This window comes from Esox lucius, chromosome 1 (genome assembly GCF_011004845.1).
Source record: "Esox lucius isolate fEsoLuc1 chromosome 1, fEsoLuc1.pri, whole genome shotgun sequence".
Lineage (NCBI taxonomy): Eukaryota > Metazoa > Chordata > Actinopteri > Esociformes > Esocidae > Esox > Esox lucius.
In genome coordinates, this window is record NC_047569.1 from 34,635,932 (window position 1) to 34,651,699 (window position 15,768).

The following is a 15,768-nucleotide window of genomic DNA, read 5'->3' on the forward strand; positions in this document are numbered from 1 at the left end:
ATAAAAAGAGCCTCTCAGAGTGGCAGTGTCTCTCAGAAGTCAAGATGGGCAGAGGATCACCAATTCCCCCAATGCTGCGGCGAAAAATAGCAGAGCAATATCAGAAAGGAGTTTCTCAGAGAAAAATTGCAAAGAGTTTGAAGTTATCATCATCTACAGTGCATAATATCATCCAAAGATTCAGAGAATCTGGAACAATCTCTGTGCGTACGGGTCAAGGTCAGAAAACCATACTGGATGCCCGTGATCTACTGGGACGCCATGTCAACCGAACTAAAGAGGACAAGGACAACCCAAGTTGTTATCAGCGCTCAGTTCAGAAGCCTGCATCTCTGATGGTATGGGGTTGCATGAGTGCGTGTGGCATGGGCAGCCTACACATCTGGAAAGGCACCATCAATGCTGACAGTTATATCCAAGTTCTAAACAACATGTGCTCCCATCCAGACGTCGTCTCTTTCAGGGAAGACCTTGCATTTTCCAACATGACAATGACCGACCACATACTGCATCAATTACAATGTCATGGCTGCATAGAAGAAAGATCCGGGTACTGAAATGGCCAGCCTGCAGTCCAGATCTTTCACCCATAGAAAACATTTGGCGCATCAAAAAGAGGAAGGTGCGACAAAGAAGACCTAAGATATTTGAGCAACTAGAAGCCTGTATTAGACAAGAATGGGACAACATTCCTATTCATAAACGCGAGCAACTTGTCTCCTAGTACATATAATTTACTGTATAGTACTTACAAACCTATTGAGCCTATTTGGTTAATTTGTATTGAAATATTAGGTATAGCTGTTTATTGAGTGAATTCAAACATCCAACCATAGTTAGACTTAAATTATATTATAATGAAAACAAACATTATGTTTTAAGACGTGATGCCTAAAGAAGAAGAAAAAAAATCTACTTCTGGTCCTACAACTAATGAATCATGTTGAAAATAAAAAACACAATTAAAAAAGACCACCAGTAGAAAGATGTGTACAGCTGAAGTAATCTAAAGCATGGGAACACATTATTCTGAAGCAAAAAACATTATTTCCAAGCTCTTATCTCACAAGAACATGACTGTGATGCATTAGCACCTGCATAGAAAACACATTTGAGCATAATGAAAGAGAAAGATAAATCAACAGAGGTAGAAAGAACAAGTACTCAACTGGGCTCGGCTGCGTTCACCACTTTAGGGAAGCATCTACCTACGATCTAAGTAACCAGGTAAAGGGAGTTCAAAACAAACCAGTGATCAATTAAGTAAAAGGGAGTGTAACTGTCCAATTATCATCACTGGTTTGTTATGAACTCTGTTTCTCTGGTAATTTTTCTCTAACTTAGGAACTCCCCAAAACTGGTGAACATAGCAGAGTACTTTTACTTTGTACTAATTCCGCCTCTGGAGATAAACATATGTTAAAACAAAAACAAGTGTCATTGTGTGCTTTTTTTGGAGAACTTGTTTTTGCTTGCTACATGGCATGAGTTGAGTTTCTGAAGTGAGAAACCGTTGGTTTATTAATAGTTGAGTTGCATAATAATTAACATTAGCATCACCAACCTGGACTGTGGAGCAGAACCTGTTAGCTATGCATTTACTATATTACTGATGGATCAGAATATCAGTGTCAAAGTTCACAAATTCCATATTTCTATAAAAACATTGTTAAATTTGTTAATTGTACCCATTAAGCCCAGTCCAGACATCTCATAGAATATTATAAAATCGTTACCTGACCAAAAAAAGGCAGGTTAAAAGTAAATTCATAAAAAACAAATCAAGAGATTATTCGTCCATTTTAACTACTCTTTATTTTGAAAAGATTGTGCAGTTTGTATTAGAAAACTATGATTGGGTGAGTTTCATAGGTTACCATATCTGCTGTTACAGAGAAATATATTTTGAAAGAAGCTAACTACTCAATTTCAGAGAGCTTTGCAGAAAAAACATTGCAGACAGTGAATGCATGAAGTGGCACAATGCAAATATATAATAGGCGTAACACACATGGGTGATTAGTAATAATGCTTTCACTCTAAAGAGCATTTTTATTGCATTTTTAACTCAGGCGATATTACGTGCCAGGGCTGTATTCTACTATGAAAGTTGCAATAGCTTAAGTAACAATAGCAATGAAACCGTCATTCCATAACCTGATAATTTAGTTATATTCCCAAGGGAGCAAAAACATTTGAACAGAAAAGTGGGGTAGGCAATAGTGATGTAGATAATGACAGACAAGAATCTGTTTGGGAGAAATGCCCTGTCTTTAGGACCAAGTTAACCTTGAATTCAACTCCTAACCTACGAGGTCCAGAGCTAGCTATATTAAACTCTTAAGTTGAGTTTGATATAGCGGCTTTGATCCAGAGCACTTGTTGCTATGGTTTCTAATCAGTCTATATAAATCAAGCTCTTTGGGAACCAGAAAATTCAGAGTTATCTAAAGTTCTGGTTTGAACGTCCTCACTAAGACACACTGAAGCATGCTGCACAACAGTCAGAGTGACTCAGGGCTCCCAGTTCTCTCAATGTTGTAAGCTAACATGACTGGCTTAGATGTTTGTAGGGTGAGAAGTCGCATGATGAAAAAGAATACCACATGTCAAATGAAAAATAAGATTGGGCCATTACTATGCAAACGGACCCATGACCACAGACCGTAAAGATAAAGTTGAGGAGCATATCAAAGTGGGCATTGCCTCTAGTGAATACATGTATTTAACCATCTGCAAAGTACTAATAAACAGAGGCTTTCTGGTCAAGGAATGAACAAAGGTGTCTTAAGAGACACCTATCAGAAAAAAATCGTAAAATGTGTAATACACTCAAAACCATACATTCCAATGACATAAGCTACACATTTAAATATGGCAATATATGTAAAACATTTGGGAATTACATACTTAGCCTATGATAAATTAGAAACATGTGAAAGTGGTTGAGGATAAATCAGACCGGCTGAGCTTTCCAGCTTTTCCACTGTGTTAATTTTACCTTGGAGCTCCGGCATGGCAAAACTATAGCGGCCAGAGCAAGAGAAACAAATACCTTACTTTAACATTTTGTTAGACCCATTAATTTAAATTTTCATGGCACACAGAAAAGTTGCTATTGTATTAATGTGCGACTAGAGAAACACAGAGCACACTGTCCACATAGTTGGAGCAAGCCAATGAATCCAGCACACACTAAATAGACCAGCCAACATCATGTGCAATACCGTAGCGGATCAGTGAAAGATTCATTTCCACTGCAAGATACCTTTCACCCAAAAATCTCCCGAAGCCAGTGTTTGTTTTTTTCTTTCATAGTTTTGTTCACACACGTGGTGTTTAAACAACAACTGCTAGCAACAACGTCAAATTACTACAGGACAGTCAGACTCTGGTCAGCTAGCGAGTGGCGATACAGACGCACGCAAGTACTGTTGTCGCTGTTTCCACGGTAACCGGCTTTCAGGCGCAGCTGAATATTTCCATTCTGTGATATTTTGGTTAGAGTAGATTCGGGTGAAGTCACTAGATTTTGTAAATTGAGCAGCCATATGCCACTTCACACCTTGCTAGAAATAATATTTGTTTGGAATCATTACGCGGCATACTTGTCCGTTTTGTGTTTTATGGAGTAAAGGTATAGGGGTTGGCTGCCAAAATTAGTGGCTGGCAGATTTTGAATCTACCTGAAACATTTCCTGGTGAACGAAAAAGTTAACTTGATGTTCTAGGGAGGACAATTAAGTGGTTTTAATGCAGCCAACTATGTCAAAGCACCTCAGGATCTTCAGAAATATTGCTAATTTAAATGACAATTCACTCCTTATCCAAAGACCAGCATTTATTAGAGCAGTTCTGAGAGATAAATACCTTATCTATCTTATTTACTACATTTATATCCAGCATTGTATAATGTACAATAACAGCAAGGGAAATGTGTACTTCAAAATAACTTTGACATTGTCTGTTAATTGTCTGTTAAGACATTTTGGAAGGTCTTTGTTAATAAAATATAAAGAAAGTTTAAACAAATTACATGTAAAACACAAATGAATGTGGAGGAAGATAAGAAATGCAGATGCTTCCACACAGGTGAACTGCATGATACAATTAAGCAGCCAACATCCCATCATGCACTGTGGCATGTATAAAAATACTGAGCAGGCCCAGATTTTGGAGATGGCAAGAGGAGAGGATCCAAATGACTTTGGGGCACCAATGGCAGGAACTTCAGGCACAAAAACTGCTAAACTGGCTGGTGTTGCAATAGGAACTGTGACTTCAGTTACATCTGCATTTACATCTACGGGAAAAACATCGGTAAATCGGGTCGGAAATTGTGGTCGAAAGTGCACATTCAATGACCATGATGCTGGTGCATTTCTGCAATATTTAACGGAAGATCCGGCTGTGTCAGCAAGAACAGTGCATTGAGAACTACACAGAGAGGGATATAAAAGTTTTATTGCAGTGCCTAAACCCCTCAACACAAAGACAAATGCACATTTGAGAGTTCAGTGGCGTAGAAACCATAGGCACTGGTCTACAGAGACATAGAGAAAAGAGATGGACAGATGAGTCATCCTTCACCATATTCCTGACAAGTGGGCGAGTGCAAATGTGGCGTACACCAAGAGAACTGTACGGGTGTGAGTTCCTGACCCCTGCAGGGAGGTGTCTGGAGGCTCTGTTATGCAGTGCCCACTTGTCCCTTTAGGGGGAAGGGTCACTGCAAATCAAGTCGTTGGAAAGTTATTCTGGGTGCTCATCTTAATCCTATGATGAAATATTTCTATCCTGATGGGAGAGGTCTCTTCCAGGACGACAACGCCCCCCATCCACAGGGCACTGTGGGCCACTGAATAGTTTGAGGAGTATGTAAATGGCGTGAATCATTTGCTATGGCCTTCGCAGTCACCAGATCTAAACCGCCTTTGGGGGATTTTGGACCAATGTGTTTGTACCGTCGCTCTCCACCACCATCATCATCATCAAAACACCAAAAGTGGGAATATGACCGAGAACCCGACTTCAGAGCTCCTTTGTGGCAATGGGATAAACTTCCAGAACCATCCCTGCAGTACTCCATCAATCAGGCCTTTATGGTAGTGACCAGACATCGCTGTCATGTGGCTTTTACTGAGGATTGCTGTTTGGACATTCCAAACCTCTTCCATTACACAATGACAGAGCCCACTCAATTCTTGGGGACCTTCAATGCTGCGGAAAATGTGATGAACCCCTTCCCCAGATCTTTGCCTTGGCATAATCCTATCTTGGAGCTCTACGGACAATTCCTTCGGCCTCGTGGCTTGGTTTTTGCTCTGATATGCACGGTCAACTGTGGGACCTTGTATAGACAGGTGTGCCTTTCCAAATGTTTTCCAATCAATTAAATTCACATTAAGTGGACTCAAATCGAGCTGTAAAAGATCAAGGGTGCTCAATGGAAACAGGATGCACTTGAGCTCAATTTCAAGGGCTATTTCAAAGTGTCTCAACACTTACAGTACCAATGAAAAGTTTGGAGACACTTACCCAATCACTTGAAAACATGTCTAAAATTGTCACTGGTACTGTATGTAAATATAAGAAGAACACATGATTTGTGTTTTTTTTATATACACATTTTCAAAGAATTCTAAAACCTGCCTTTGCAATATTGTGTGCAGATGGATGAGAAAAGTACATTTAAACACTTTTAGAATAGGACTGAAAACAAAAAGGGTCTGAATCTTTTCCCGAATGCACAATATATTTATATACAAAAAACACTTGACAAAATGTTGTGTTTATGTCTGCATTCTGTGATTCCATCGCAATCTCTGTAACGCAGAAATTGAAGTAGCCAACACGTGCTTCTTTATTAAATATACATCTAAAGAAATCTAACTATACCTTTTCAAGGAGTCTAAACGAGGCAGAGAACTAGTTATGTGCAATGGCCGGTGGCCTGGTAGAAAAAACTGAACTGGAGGATTTTCAGTTATCATTTAAATATTAAATTTAGGAACAAAAGCAATTTACAGAGTTATGTATAAACATTGTCAGTAGCAGAGTCTACACTATACTTTCTGCCGACAGACAAAAAGTCGGATTTTGTCCTTTCCAGCCATAATCCCTAATAAGATAATGGACATGTTGTCCCAGGGCATATTAGGCCAAAACGTTGAAACATGTTTCTACGTAAGTAAGGCTATATCAAACGCTTTTCTGTGGTCTAGCTGGCCTCAGTTATTTTTATTTTATTACCGGCCCAGGGATGTCTGCTTCGCCTTCAATATTTAGTCGTTGCTGGAGTTGCTGCCGGAGTGCGCAGCTTTTGAGTGGCTTGCCACACTTAGTCAAATGACCAAACACACAGTAATGTCTTACTGAAACAGCAAGCGGAGGCTGCTGTTGTTGTTTTCTTGGCAACAGATCATATAGGGCACACAATATTAGGCTATTTAATATGCTAGGAATCAATTTATTTATTTGGCATATTTCCCACCGGACATTTTGGCTGTTGATATTTTCATCTGCCGGACAACTACATGCGATACCGGTGGAAAGCCAGCATTTGCCGGCTAGTGTAAACCCTAGGGAGTAGCCTGTTTCAGAGCTATGTATAAACCTTTTCATAGCCTTTTTCAGTGTTGAGCCTGCTGAGACATAGTTTAAGTGAGCGAAGGGGTTAAAACCTGCTCTTTATAAGAAAGCCAGAGATGAAGTTGTCAGAAAAATTTGGAAATGCACCCTGACTTGCATTTCCTTAGCAGTCACTGCTGATCACATTACCCTGAAGTAGAAGAGGAGAAGTGTCCTATCGTGCTACAGACAAACTCCCTTTATTTGCACAACAGCGCATCTCAGGTACTATCATAGTGCATTCATATCCAAGTGGGAAGTGGGAATGTACCACATAAAAATGAATCTATTAATGGGTGTTTTCTAAAATATACTTACAAGCATTATACATTTTAATCAGCACGCATTTAAATGGTATTTACAACTTAACAACCGGGAAATTCTAACCTCCCACATGGTTATGAACACAGCATCAGAGCAAAAACTTGAGGCCGGACAAAACAATATTGTCACAACAACCTATGTTAGGAGCACTGTGAATGCCAAACACGAATTACAAAAACCTTCCACAGATACTGTCTTGTTTGTCATTCAAACAGCCAGGTAGAGCAACAGACCACTCTGGCCTTCCTCTGACTGCCAGACCAGAAGACCTGTGGAAGAGGGCCGAAAGGGGGCGCGGTCCCAGTGAAAAGCATTGTTTATCAGTGATGTCACCACTTCCCCGGGATGGCCTCAGGGGGGGTGGGAGGAAAAAAAAAAGTGGAGATCAGCAAAACTCCATGACAAAGAGCTAACCGCATGCACTGACCGCACAGTCCCACGCTGGGCAATGCACACAACTTAAACAAACCAAAGCAGTGAGAGAGAGAGATTCGCAAGTGGTTTTTTTGGGGGGCCTGTGACCTCATTTGAATTTAAGTAGCATGAGCAAATAATTGTGTATGATCTTCTGTGTAGAAAAACTAAAATATTATCATTGATTGTACTGTAGTTGATGAATCTGATTTCCTTATTTGCAGGAACGTGGGCTTCCAGGAGCTGAGGATCAAATTGCACCTTCTCTCTATTTGGGCCTCATCAACAGACAGTCACTCCACAAACACTCAAATACCAAGACTGTGGCTGATGCACTTAAACCAGCTCAAATCAAATGTACTCCGTCTTTGGTGTTGCAACAATAACCCTGTTGGTAATCAATGGTTGTGGCCAAGACGGTTGTAAATGGTCATAGGTTTGTCACGACTAAAAAGAGCAATTTCAATGGGAAGGCTATAGTGCTGCGTTGAGCAACGATAAGGGGTGTTGCTGTGTTGCTTGTTCAGCACTTTTGTTCAGAACAACACTGCAACGACAGGGCCACATGTTGGTTTGTTGTTTTAATATAGGTTATAAGCATCACTTAAACAGAGCCAGATGGAACACCATGATGAAATACCAGGGTGTGTACTCCACCGACCAGCTGGCTGCTCTCTTCCACGACACTGTCAACTCTCTCTCCGTCCAGCCCATAACACAAAATTGGTCTCAAGCCGACCGCCATTGTCCCTGTGCACAAGAGCAAAGGCAGTCCGCCTAAAATGACTTTCGTCCAGTAGCACTAGCACCCAGACCTACTCCAATTCAGATGCCTTGTTTTCATGGCATCTGTGGCCATGAAAACATTGGACAACCCTAACAAACAGTACAGGTGCGTGCAGAACTGCGCACAACTCCAACACTGGTGCCAGGTTTGATGACGACGACGGATGAAGGCCTGATCACTGATGACGAGGCAGTCCATGACGAGGAGGTCCGAGACCAGGTGGCGAGGTGCCAGGGAAACAACCGCCCCCCTCAACACCACAGAAAATGGAGGGAGCATGGCTGCAGCGATAGGGCCGAAGCGTAGCGAGTAGAACGCTTGAGGTTCCATACTAGGTCGGCATCACTACGGGCCGTCGGACCCTGAAAAACATACAGCTGCACAACTGAAGGCATCTTGACTGGTTGCTGCAATGTTTGGTACAGCAACTACATCGCCATTAATAGCAAGCCTCTTTTAGAGTGTGGTTCGACAAGCAGCTCCCTGTCATCCAGAACATCTACACCAGGCAGTGTCAAGAGGAAGCGCCCTGTCATCCAGGACATCTACACCAGGCAGTGTCAGAAGAAGCTCTCTGTTCATCCAGGACATCTACACCAGGCAGTGTCAGAGGAAGCTCTCTGTTCATCCAGGACATCTACACCAGGCAGTGTCAGAGGAAGCTCCCTGTTCATCCAGGACATCTACACCAGGCAGTGTCAGAGGAAGCTCCCTGTCGTCCAGGACATCTACACCAGGCAGTGTCAGAGGAAGCTCCCTGTCGTCCAGGACATCTACACCAGGCAGTGTCAGAGGAAGCTCCCTGTCGTCCAGGACATCTACACCAGGCAGTGTCAGAGGAAGCTCCCTGTCGTCCAGGACATCTACACCAGGCAGTGTCAGAGGAAGCTCCCTGTCGTCCAGGACATCTACACCAGGCAGTGTCAGAGGAAGCTCCCTGTCGTCCAGGACATCTACACCAGGCAGTGTCAGAGGAAGCTCCCTGTCGTCCAGGACATCTACACCAGGCAGTGTCAGAGGAAGCTCCCTGTCGTCCAGGACATCTACACCAGGCAGTGTCAGAGGAAGCTCCCTGTCGTCCAGGACATCTACACCAGGCAGTGTCAGAGGAAGCTCCCTGTCGTCCAGGACATCTACACCAGGCAGTGTCAGAGGAAGCTCCCTGTCGTCCAGGACATCTACACCAGGCAGTGTCAGAGGAAGCTCCCTGTCGTCCAGGACATCTACACCAGGCAGTGTCAGAGGAAGCTCCCTGTCGTCCAGGACATCTACACCAGGCAGTGTCAGAGGAAGCTCCCTGTCGTCCAGGACATCTACACCAGGCAGTGTCAGAGGAAGCTCCCTGTCGTCCAGGACATCTACACCAGGCAGTGTCAGAGGAAGCTCCCTGTCGTCCAGGACATCTACACCAGGCAGTGTCAGAGGAAGCTCCCTGTCGTCCAGGACATCTACACCAGGCAGTGTCAGAGGAAGCTCCCTGTCGTCCAGGACATCTACACCAGGCAGTGTCAGAGGAAGCTCCCTGTCGTCCAGGACATCTACACCAGGCAGTGTCAGAGGAAGCTCCCTGTCGTCCAGGACATCTACACCAGGCAGTGTCAGAGGAAGCTCCCTGTCGTCCAGGACATCTACACCAGGCAGTGTCAGAGGAAGCTCCCTGTCGTCCAGGACATCTACACCAGGCAGTGTCAGAGGAAGCTCCCTGTCGTCCAGGACATCTACACCAGGCAGTGTCAGAGGAAGCTCCCTGTCGTCCAGGACATCTACACCAGGCAGTGTCAGAGGAAGCTCCCTGTCGTCCAGGACATCTACACCAGGCAGTGTCAGAGGAAGCTCCCTGTCGTCCAGGACATCTACACCAGGCAGTGTCAGAGGAAGCTCCCTGTCGTCCAGGACATCTACACCAGGCAGTGTCAGAGGAAGCTCCCTGTCGTCCAGGACATCTACACCAGGCAGTGTCAGAGGAAGCTCCCTGTCGTCCAGGACATCTACACCAGGCAGTGTCAGAGGAAGCTCCCTGTCGTCCAGGACATCTACACCAGGCAGTGTCAGAGGAAACTCCCTGTCCTCCAGGACCTCTACAGTGTCAAAGGAAGGCACTGAAAATACCCTTCACTATTACTACTGCAACACTGCCACATCAAGCATGGCAGGTGGTATCCGTGCTTCAAGTCTAGAGTCAATTCACCCAATACCTTCCTGCATAAAATTGTTGAACAGGCCTGCCTGTCAATATGAACGATGCTCTTCTTGCACATTTCTTTTTAGTGCAGACTACATGCACTACACCACTGCTTACCAAACTAGGGGCTTTGGTTTTCTATTCACAAACATTGCCTATATTATAACAGTTTAGGCTACAACACATAATGACACCATTCCAGATATATGAAACTCAGAACACCTGTTATGGTGCATCCTTTGTCTCCTTTCAAACCCCTAAAAAGAGTAGGAAGGGGGGGGGGGTCTAGAATAGGAAGGAAATCAGACTGGGGTTCAAAAAACAATCACTGATAATGTCAATCTCTTCACCCTTAATTTTTTTTAACTCTGTATTATTGGAAAAGGGTCCTTAAGTATGTATTTTTCTTTTAGTCTACATATATGTTTACGCAGCATGTGACAACTCTGCGCAGATTCTGGAAATAGTACAACCCTGGTATTATTTCCCAAACACTCATTGAGGTTAAAACACCCCTGGTATTTTAACCACTGCCAAAAGACAACATGCAAACATTTGGTGGGATAGAAAAATTAAAAAAAGGAAAGATAGACCATTAAATAACCAAATCCCACCTGCCACTGCACTACATTTGACTGGGTAAATAGAACATGTTTTGGTCATATGGACCGATGTACTAAGACTTGAGCATTAGGACCAGGAGTCAAGAACTAGAATATAGACTTTGGCCATAGTAACTTGTGACTCAGCTCGGACTCGAGCAAAGGGGATTTGGGACACTTCTACATCTCTGGATACACCACTTAGTGGTATATTGGCAAGAAACCACAAATGCATGCCTCATTATAAGTATAAAAAAAAAACAGTAACCAACAGAATAACAAAAGAAAAAAAGTTATGTGATATGTTTCATATGATCTATTACAACTTTGACCATCAGCATTTTAAATTCTAACTACACAGGTTATAATCCATTTACACTCTGAAAATCTTTGTTTTTGTCCAAATTTGTTTTTTTACCCAAAATTCCAATGAAGTCCAATCCAAATGCGCAATTTTCAGATTAATGTTTGAAGTGTTGACTTCTTCCATTGTGGAAATAAAGACATAACATTTAATAACTGCAAGTGTTCATATAAGCATGCATTTTTCCTATCCCAATTAATCTTAATCAGGTACAGGTGAAATTATCAGCGATACCTGTACATTAGTAAAAAGGCCAATGGCGACCCATAACATCTGTGCACTGACACGTTGGCATGGCTCAACTTCTATTGGCTGACCACAGAATCTGTCAAATGTATGGACAAAATAACATGACCTGATAAGAACTGCCATTCGAATACAGCCTGTAGAAACTTCCAAAAGCAAAAATATTTCATGCAAGCCTTTACAAAAACTGAGATCAGGCATAACATGGCATGTCGCCTGCACTATATTCTTTGAAAGAAAAAGTTTAAGGAGCAGCCAGGAGGCCCGCTGACATTGGCAGTTGGATGTGATAAACGAGGCTACGTAATGGAATAGGTTGTACTTACCTGTCAGTGATAGTGGACTGTGTGTCGCTCATTGGGCTTCCGTTTCTAGATTTGCTGTGATTTATATCCAATTAGCATTTTCCAAATAATAATAAGATAGTCTCTTTGAAAAGAAGCCTTCCTAACATCCGTTTATGTTGATGAGAAGCTTTAAAGTGATGACATAAAAAATCAACAACATTGAGCGCTGAATATCAAAAGCACAATACTATGAAAATGAGCAGGCAGCAGACTCCAGGTGAAAACAATGTTGGTTACGTCCTAATACTGAAAGAAACGACGGAATTCAATAGTTGTGCGATCCTTTGCAATAAAATGTAATTCAAACGAGCAGCCAATATGCCACTGATGACAAAGCAACGTTAGCTGCTACTGTAGCATTCTGTAGCAATTTCTTGAGTCTGATAAATTAGGACCTCAACTCACACCTCGTTTTACGTCGAGAAGCTCTCCACCTTTTCGCAGTAGACACCAATGTCAGGGTCGTTCCTAAAAACATCTGTTCCCATGGAAAATATTGCTATATGCTCCGCTTTCACTCTTTCTGCATCTATCTCCATGTACGAATCCTTTGATGTCAATCAAAAAGGTTCGCGTCACACTTATTTTTCTCAATGTTAAACCCTATCGAAAATACAACCAGATAATCTGGCTTGGTCCGGTGTAATTGCAGTCAGTCTGTTGGTTGACTAGATTAAATGTTTTTTTTTTAAATATGATGAAAATTGACTCAGCTCCATTTGGTGTTCCCAGCCTCCAGGTTTTCCTCTATCCGTGGAAGAGCAGAACCCCTCGTGACCATAAGAATTTCTAAAAACGGACAAGTCGGAGTTGAAACCCGTGTTGCAAATTAGCTAACGCTAACTATCTAGTAAGTATAGCAGCAATAGTACAGCATAAACCAGGTTATTTTCTTATTTTGATTAGCTATAGCAATTGAATTAGTTTCCTAACCAATGAGTGCCAAAATTTGCTGGAGATGCAATTAGCTTACAAGCTATCCAGGATACAGTAACAAGCTAGCCGCTAACTTCAGGGAGGTGGAAACGGAACGCTATATCCAGAAAACTAGAAACGTGTCTATCAAAATACGTTTTCCTTCAGCTAAGGAAAGGGGTATCTAATGCTTAAAAATCGTCAGACAGAAGTTACAATTGTCAACGTTAGCTAGTTTGATCTGTAATCTCGGCCGTTGGCTGGATAGCAAGCGCTATCTAGCAACAAAAAGAGCTCTTTCTATGGAAAACTTTGCTTCGGTTGCTCCGATAATGCTGAAAGTAATTCCAAAAACAATCAGAAAAACACACTTCCCAACGACTCTCAATTGTGACCTGTAGAATATGTATAATGAAGTCCTGGAAGATTTAAGGAAGCCTTTCCAATGTTACTTGAAAATCTTCTTCGGGGTTGCAAATATCCACAAAACTTAGCTAGCTAACGGAAAGCAGCTTTCATTGACTCCATGTTTCCACACAAATCAGGCGATTTTAGTTGTTTCTCGGCAGAATTCCCTTGGATGCCTAACAATGCTATGCTAACAAGACAACTAGCAAGTAAACTAGTCCTCTCCTTATTTACAAGAACAACAAAATGCGATATCAGTTTAGAAGAATGCGATCATTACAATGTGTTTCCAATCCAAATATGTTACTGAGGAGAAAATAAATGACTTAGCGACTTGTATTTCCCAAAATTGCAGGATAAAACGACGCAATCGCCCTGACCAACACTGAACAGCTCCCAATTTTTTGCGGCCGTCTACTTCCGCCGGGAGGAAAAATGCCCTTGCAAGAGACCTATAATAATGATAAAAATGTTGGGATAATTTGGTCTTGTTTGATGTCCAGAATAAATATATTACTATAGCCCGAAATGTATAATAGACTAAAACTATAGCTTGATTGTCTGTGAAACAAACTAATCGCTGTTATAAAGTAGCCTACCATTGGCTTAATGATTATCACTTCGTACACCATCTATACCTCGCAATGTATGTACTTAGGTTATGCACGTACTGAGATTTGAGAACATCTGACACTCCAAAATCTAATTATCAGATTTATCACGGGGAAAGTGGTCTGATGGAATTACTACACAGTTTATTAGACCTGTTGTGTTCCTGCAAAAAATAAATAAAAACAAGCGTGTCGTAACACGTATGCTAATCTTGACACTTCTTGGTTCAGATTATTTTTTTGTGAGTTAGGATTTTAGCATTTAGCAGTAGTGTGTTAGAAGATTAGTGGTTTAGCGTTCTAATACAGTACAGTATTGACGATTAAGTAAGAATTGACGATTTACAAATGCCATCATGTGGACAATTTGAATACTTCAAGTATAGAACACTCGGCTTAGCCGGTGGAAAAATAGGAAGCGAAGGAGAATTAAAAATCTTTCCTAATATCATTCATTTGGGGGCAAGAGGTGTTTTTGTAGTGCGGGCAAAGTGTAAAATTGACACTTTCTTTGCTATTTTGATACATAGTCATTAATACATTTGATACATTATACATTTCTAAGAACTGTCTTGGGCTATAGTGTTGCTAACAATTGTCTGTGTTAAAAAAATTGTCTGTGTCTTGTATGACCCCATTTCTTCCGGATCTTTCATTTTTTTGTGTGTATAACTGTAATATCAGCATCATCAAGAGTAGGTGGTAGCGCTCAGCCAACCTGCTTAAATTAACATTTTGTGCCGATACTGTACAACAGGAGATCATCATTGGACTAGATTTTCTAGTGAAATCAATACAAATAAACACAACATAAAAGAGAAACAGTCATACATTGACAATATATAGGGATGCATACAAATGGATTTTGTGCTCAGCTGGTGCTTTTATCAGACATAGCTCCTTGGTTAGTTAGTATTCTGAAGGAGAAAGGTGTGAATAAAGTTTGCAAAAAGTGAATGACAGCCAAAAGTGAGTTTGAGAATGACCAGTGTCAGGCATCTACCAGAGTTTATGGTCCGGTTGAAATAACAAATGTTGAGAAAAGAGCTGAGATAGAGGGGGATTCGCCCTCAATAACTCTCAGAAGTACTCACCCCCTTGTACTTTACCACATATTATTGTGTTACAATATGAAATCAAAACAGGAGCTAATTAGGAATTTTTGCGACTGATCAACACAAAAACATCCATAATGTCACAATGACAAATAAAATATATTAATTGTTCTAAATTATTACAAATACAAAACAGAAAAATAAGAGTGGAGGAGAAATTTTAAGTAACTTTGAGTTACCCACTGATACTGAATAAAATTCACAACATTTGTAGCTATTATCCAGTTATAATCCATCTACGTTATTATCTGTTTTTTACTGTCATTAATTATGCATTCAATTTAATGATTGGCTGCAATGCTTGAGGCTATTACATTTTCATAAGCCTAGCGAAGCGTCTCTCTCTAGATTAATTAGACATTGTTGAAATCAACACCTGTCGTTAATTATCCAAACACGTAGCGGTATCCACAAATTTTGAGAGAAAGGCAGCTAGTTCAACAGCTCATGGTTGCACTCTGTGGATCACAGATCTCAAACATTTGATCATTAGTCATTTGGGAATCCTTGGTAATAAGCTAGCCACCATAGCACTTATGGCTACATAATGTTGTATAGGACAAGGCTACAATATTTTGAAGTCTTACATGCAATGTAGGGTCCCGGTGGTTGGGCATGGCACTAACAATGCCAGTGTTGTGGGTTTGATTCCCATGGGGTGCCAGTATGATAATGTATGTGCTTAATACTGTAAGTTGCTCTGATTAAGTATGTAAATGTTACCTAATATCTCTTTAAAATGGTATTGAACAAAAACATATTTCCACAGTAAAAAAAAGTTAAGTGTTTAAAGTGAACAAAACTCCTTATGCAATAAACATAC

General features: G+C 41.3%; 1 protein-coding gene across 3 annotated transcripts in view; it reads right to left on the minus strand.

The window, feature by feature from the left end:
* Nucleotides 1-13,650, minus strand: part of arhgef12a (Rho guanine nucleotide exchange factor (GEF) 12a) — a 55,218-nt gene extending 41,568 nt beyond the window's left edge. For all 3 annotated transcript variants that reach the window (XM_034294019.1, XM_034294001.1, XM_034293982.1), the window contains exon 1: nt 11,876-13,650. In XM_034294019.1, coding sequence (XP_034149910.1) covers nt 11,876-11,907 — 32 coding nt within the window. In that variant the 5' untranslated portion in view covers nt 11,908-13,650. The remainder of the gene's footprint in view (nt 1-11,875) is intronic.
* Between the last annotated feature and the right edge of the window lie 2,118 nt (nt 13,651-15,768).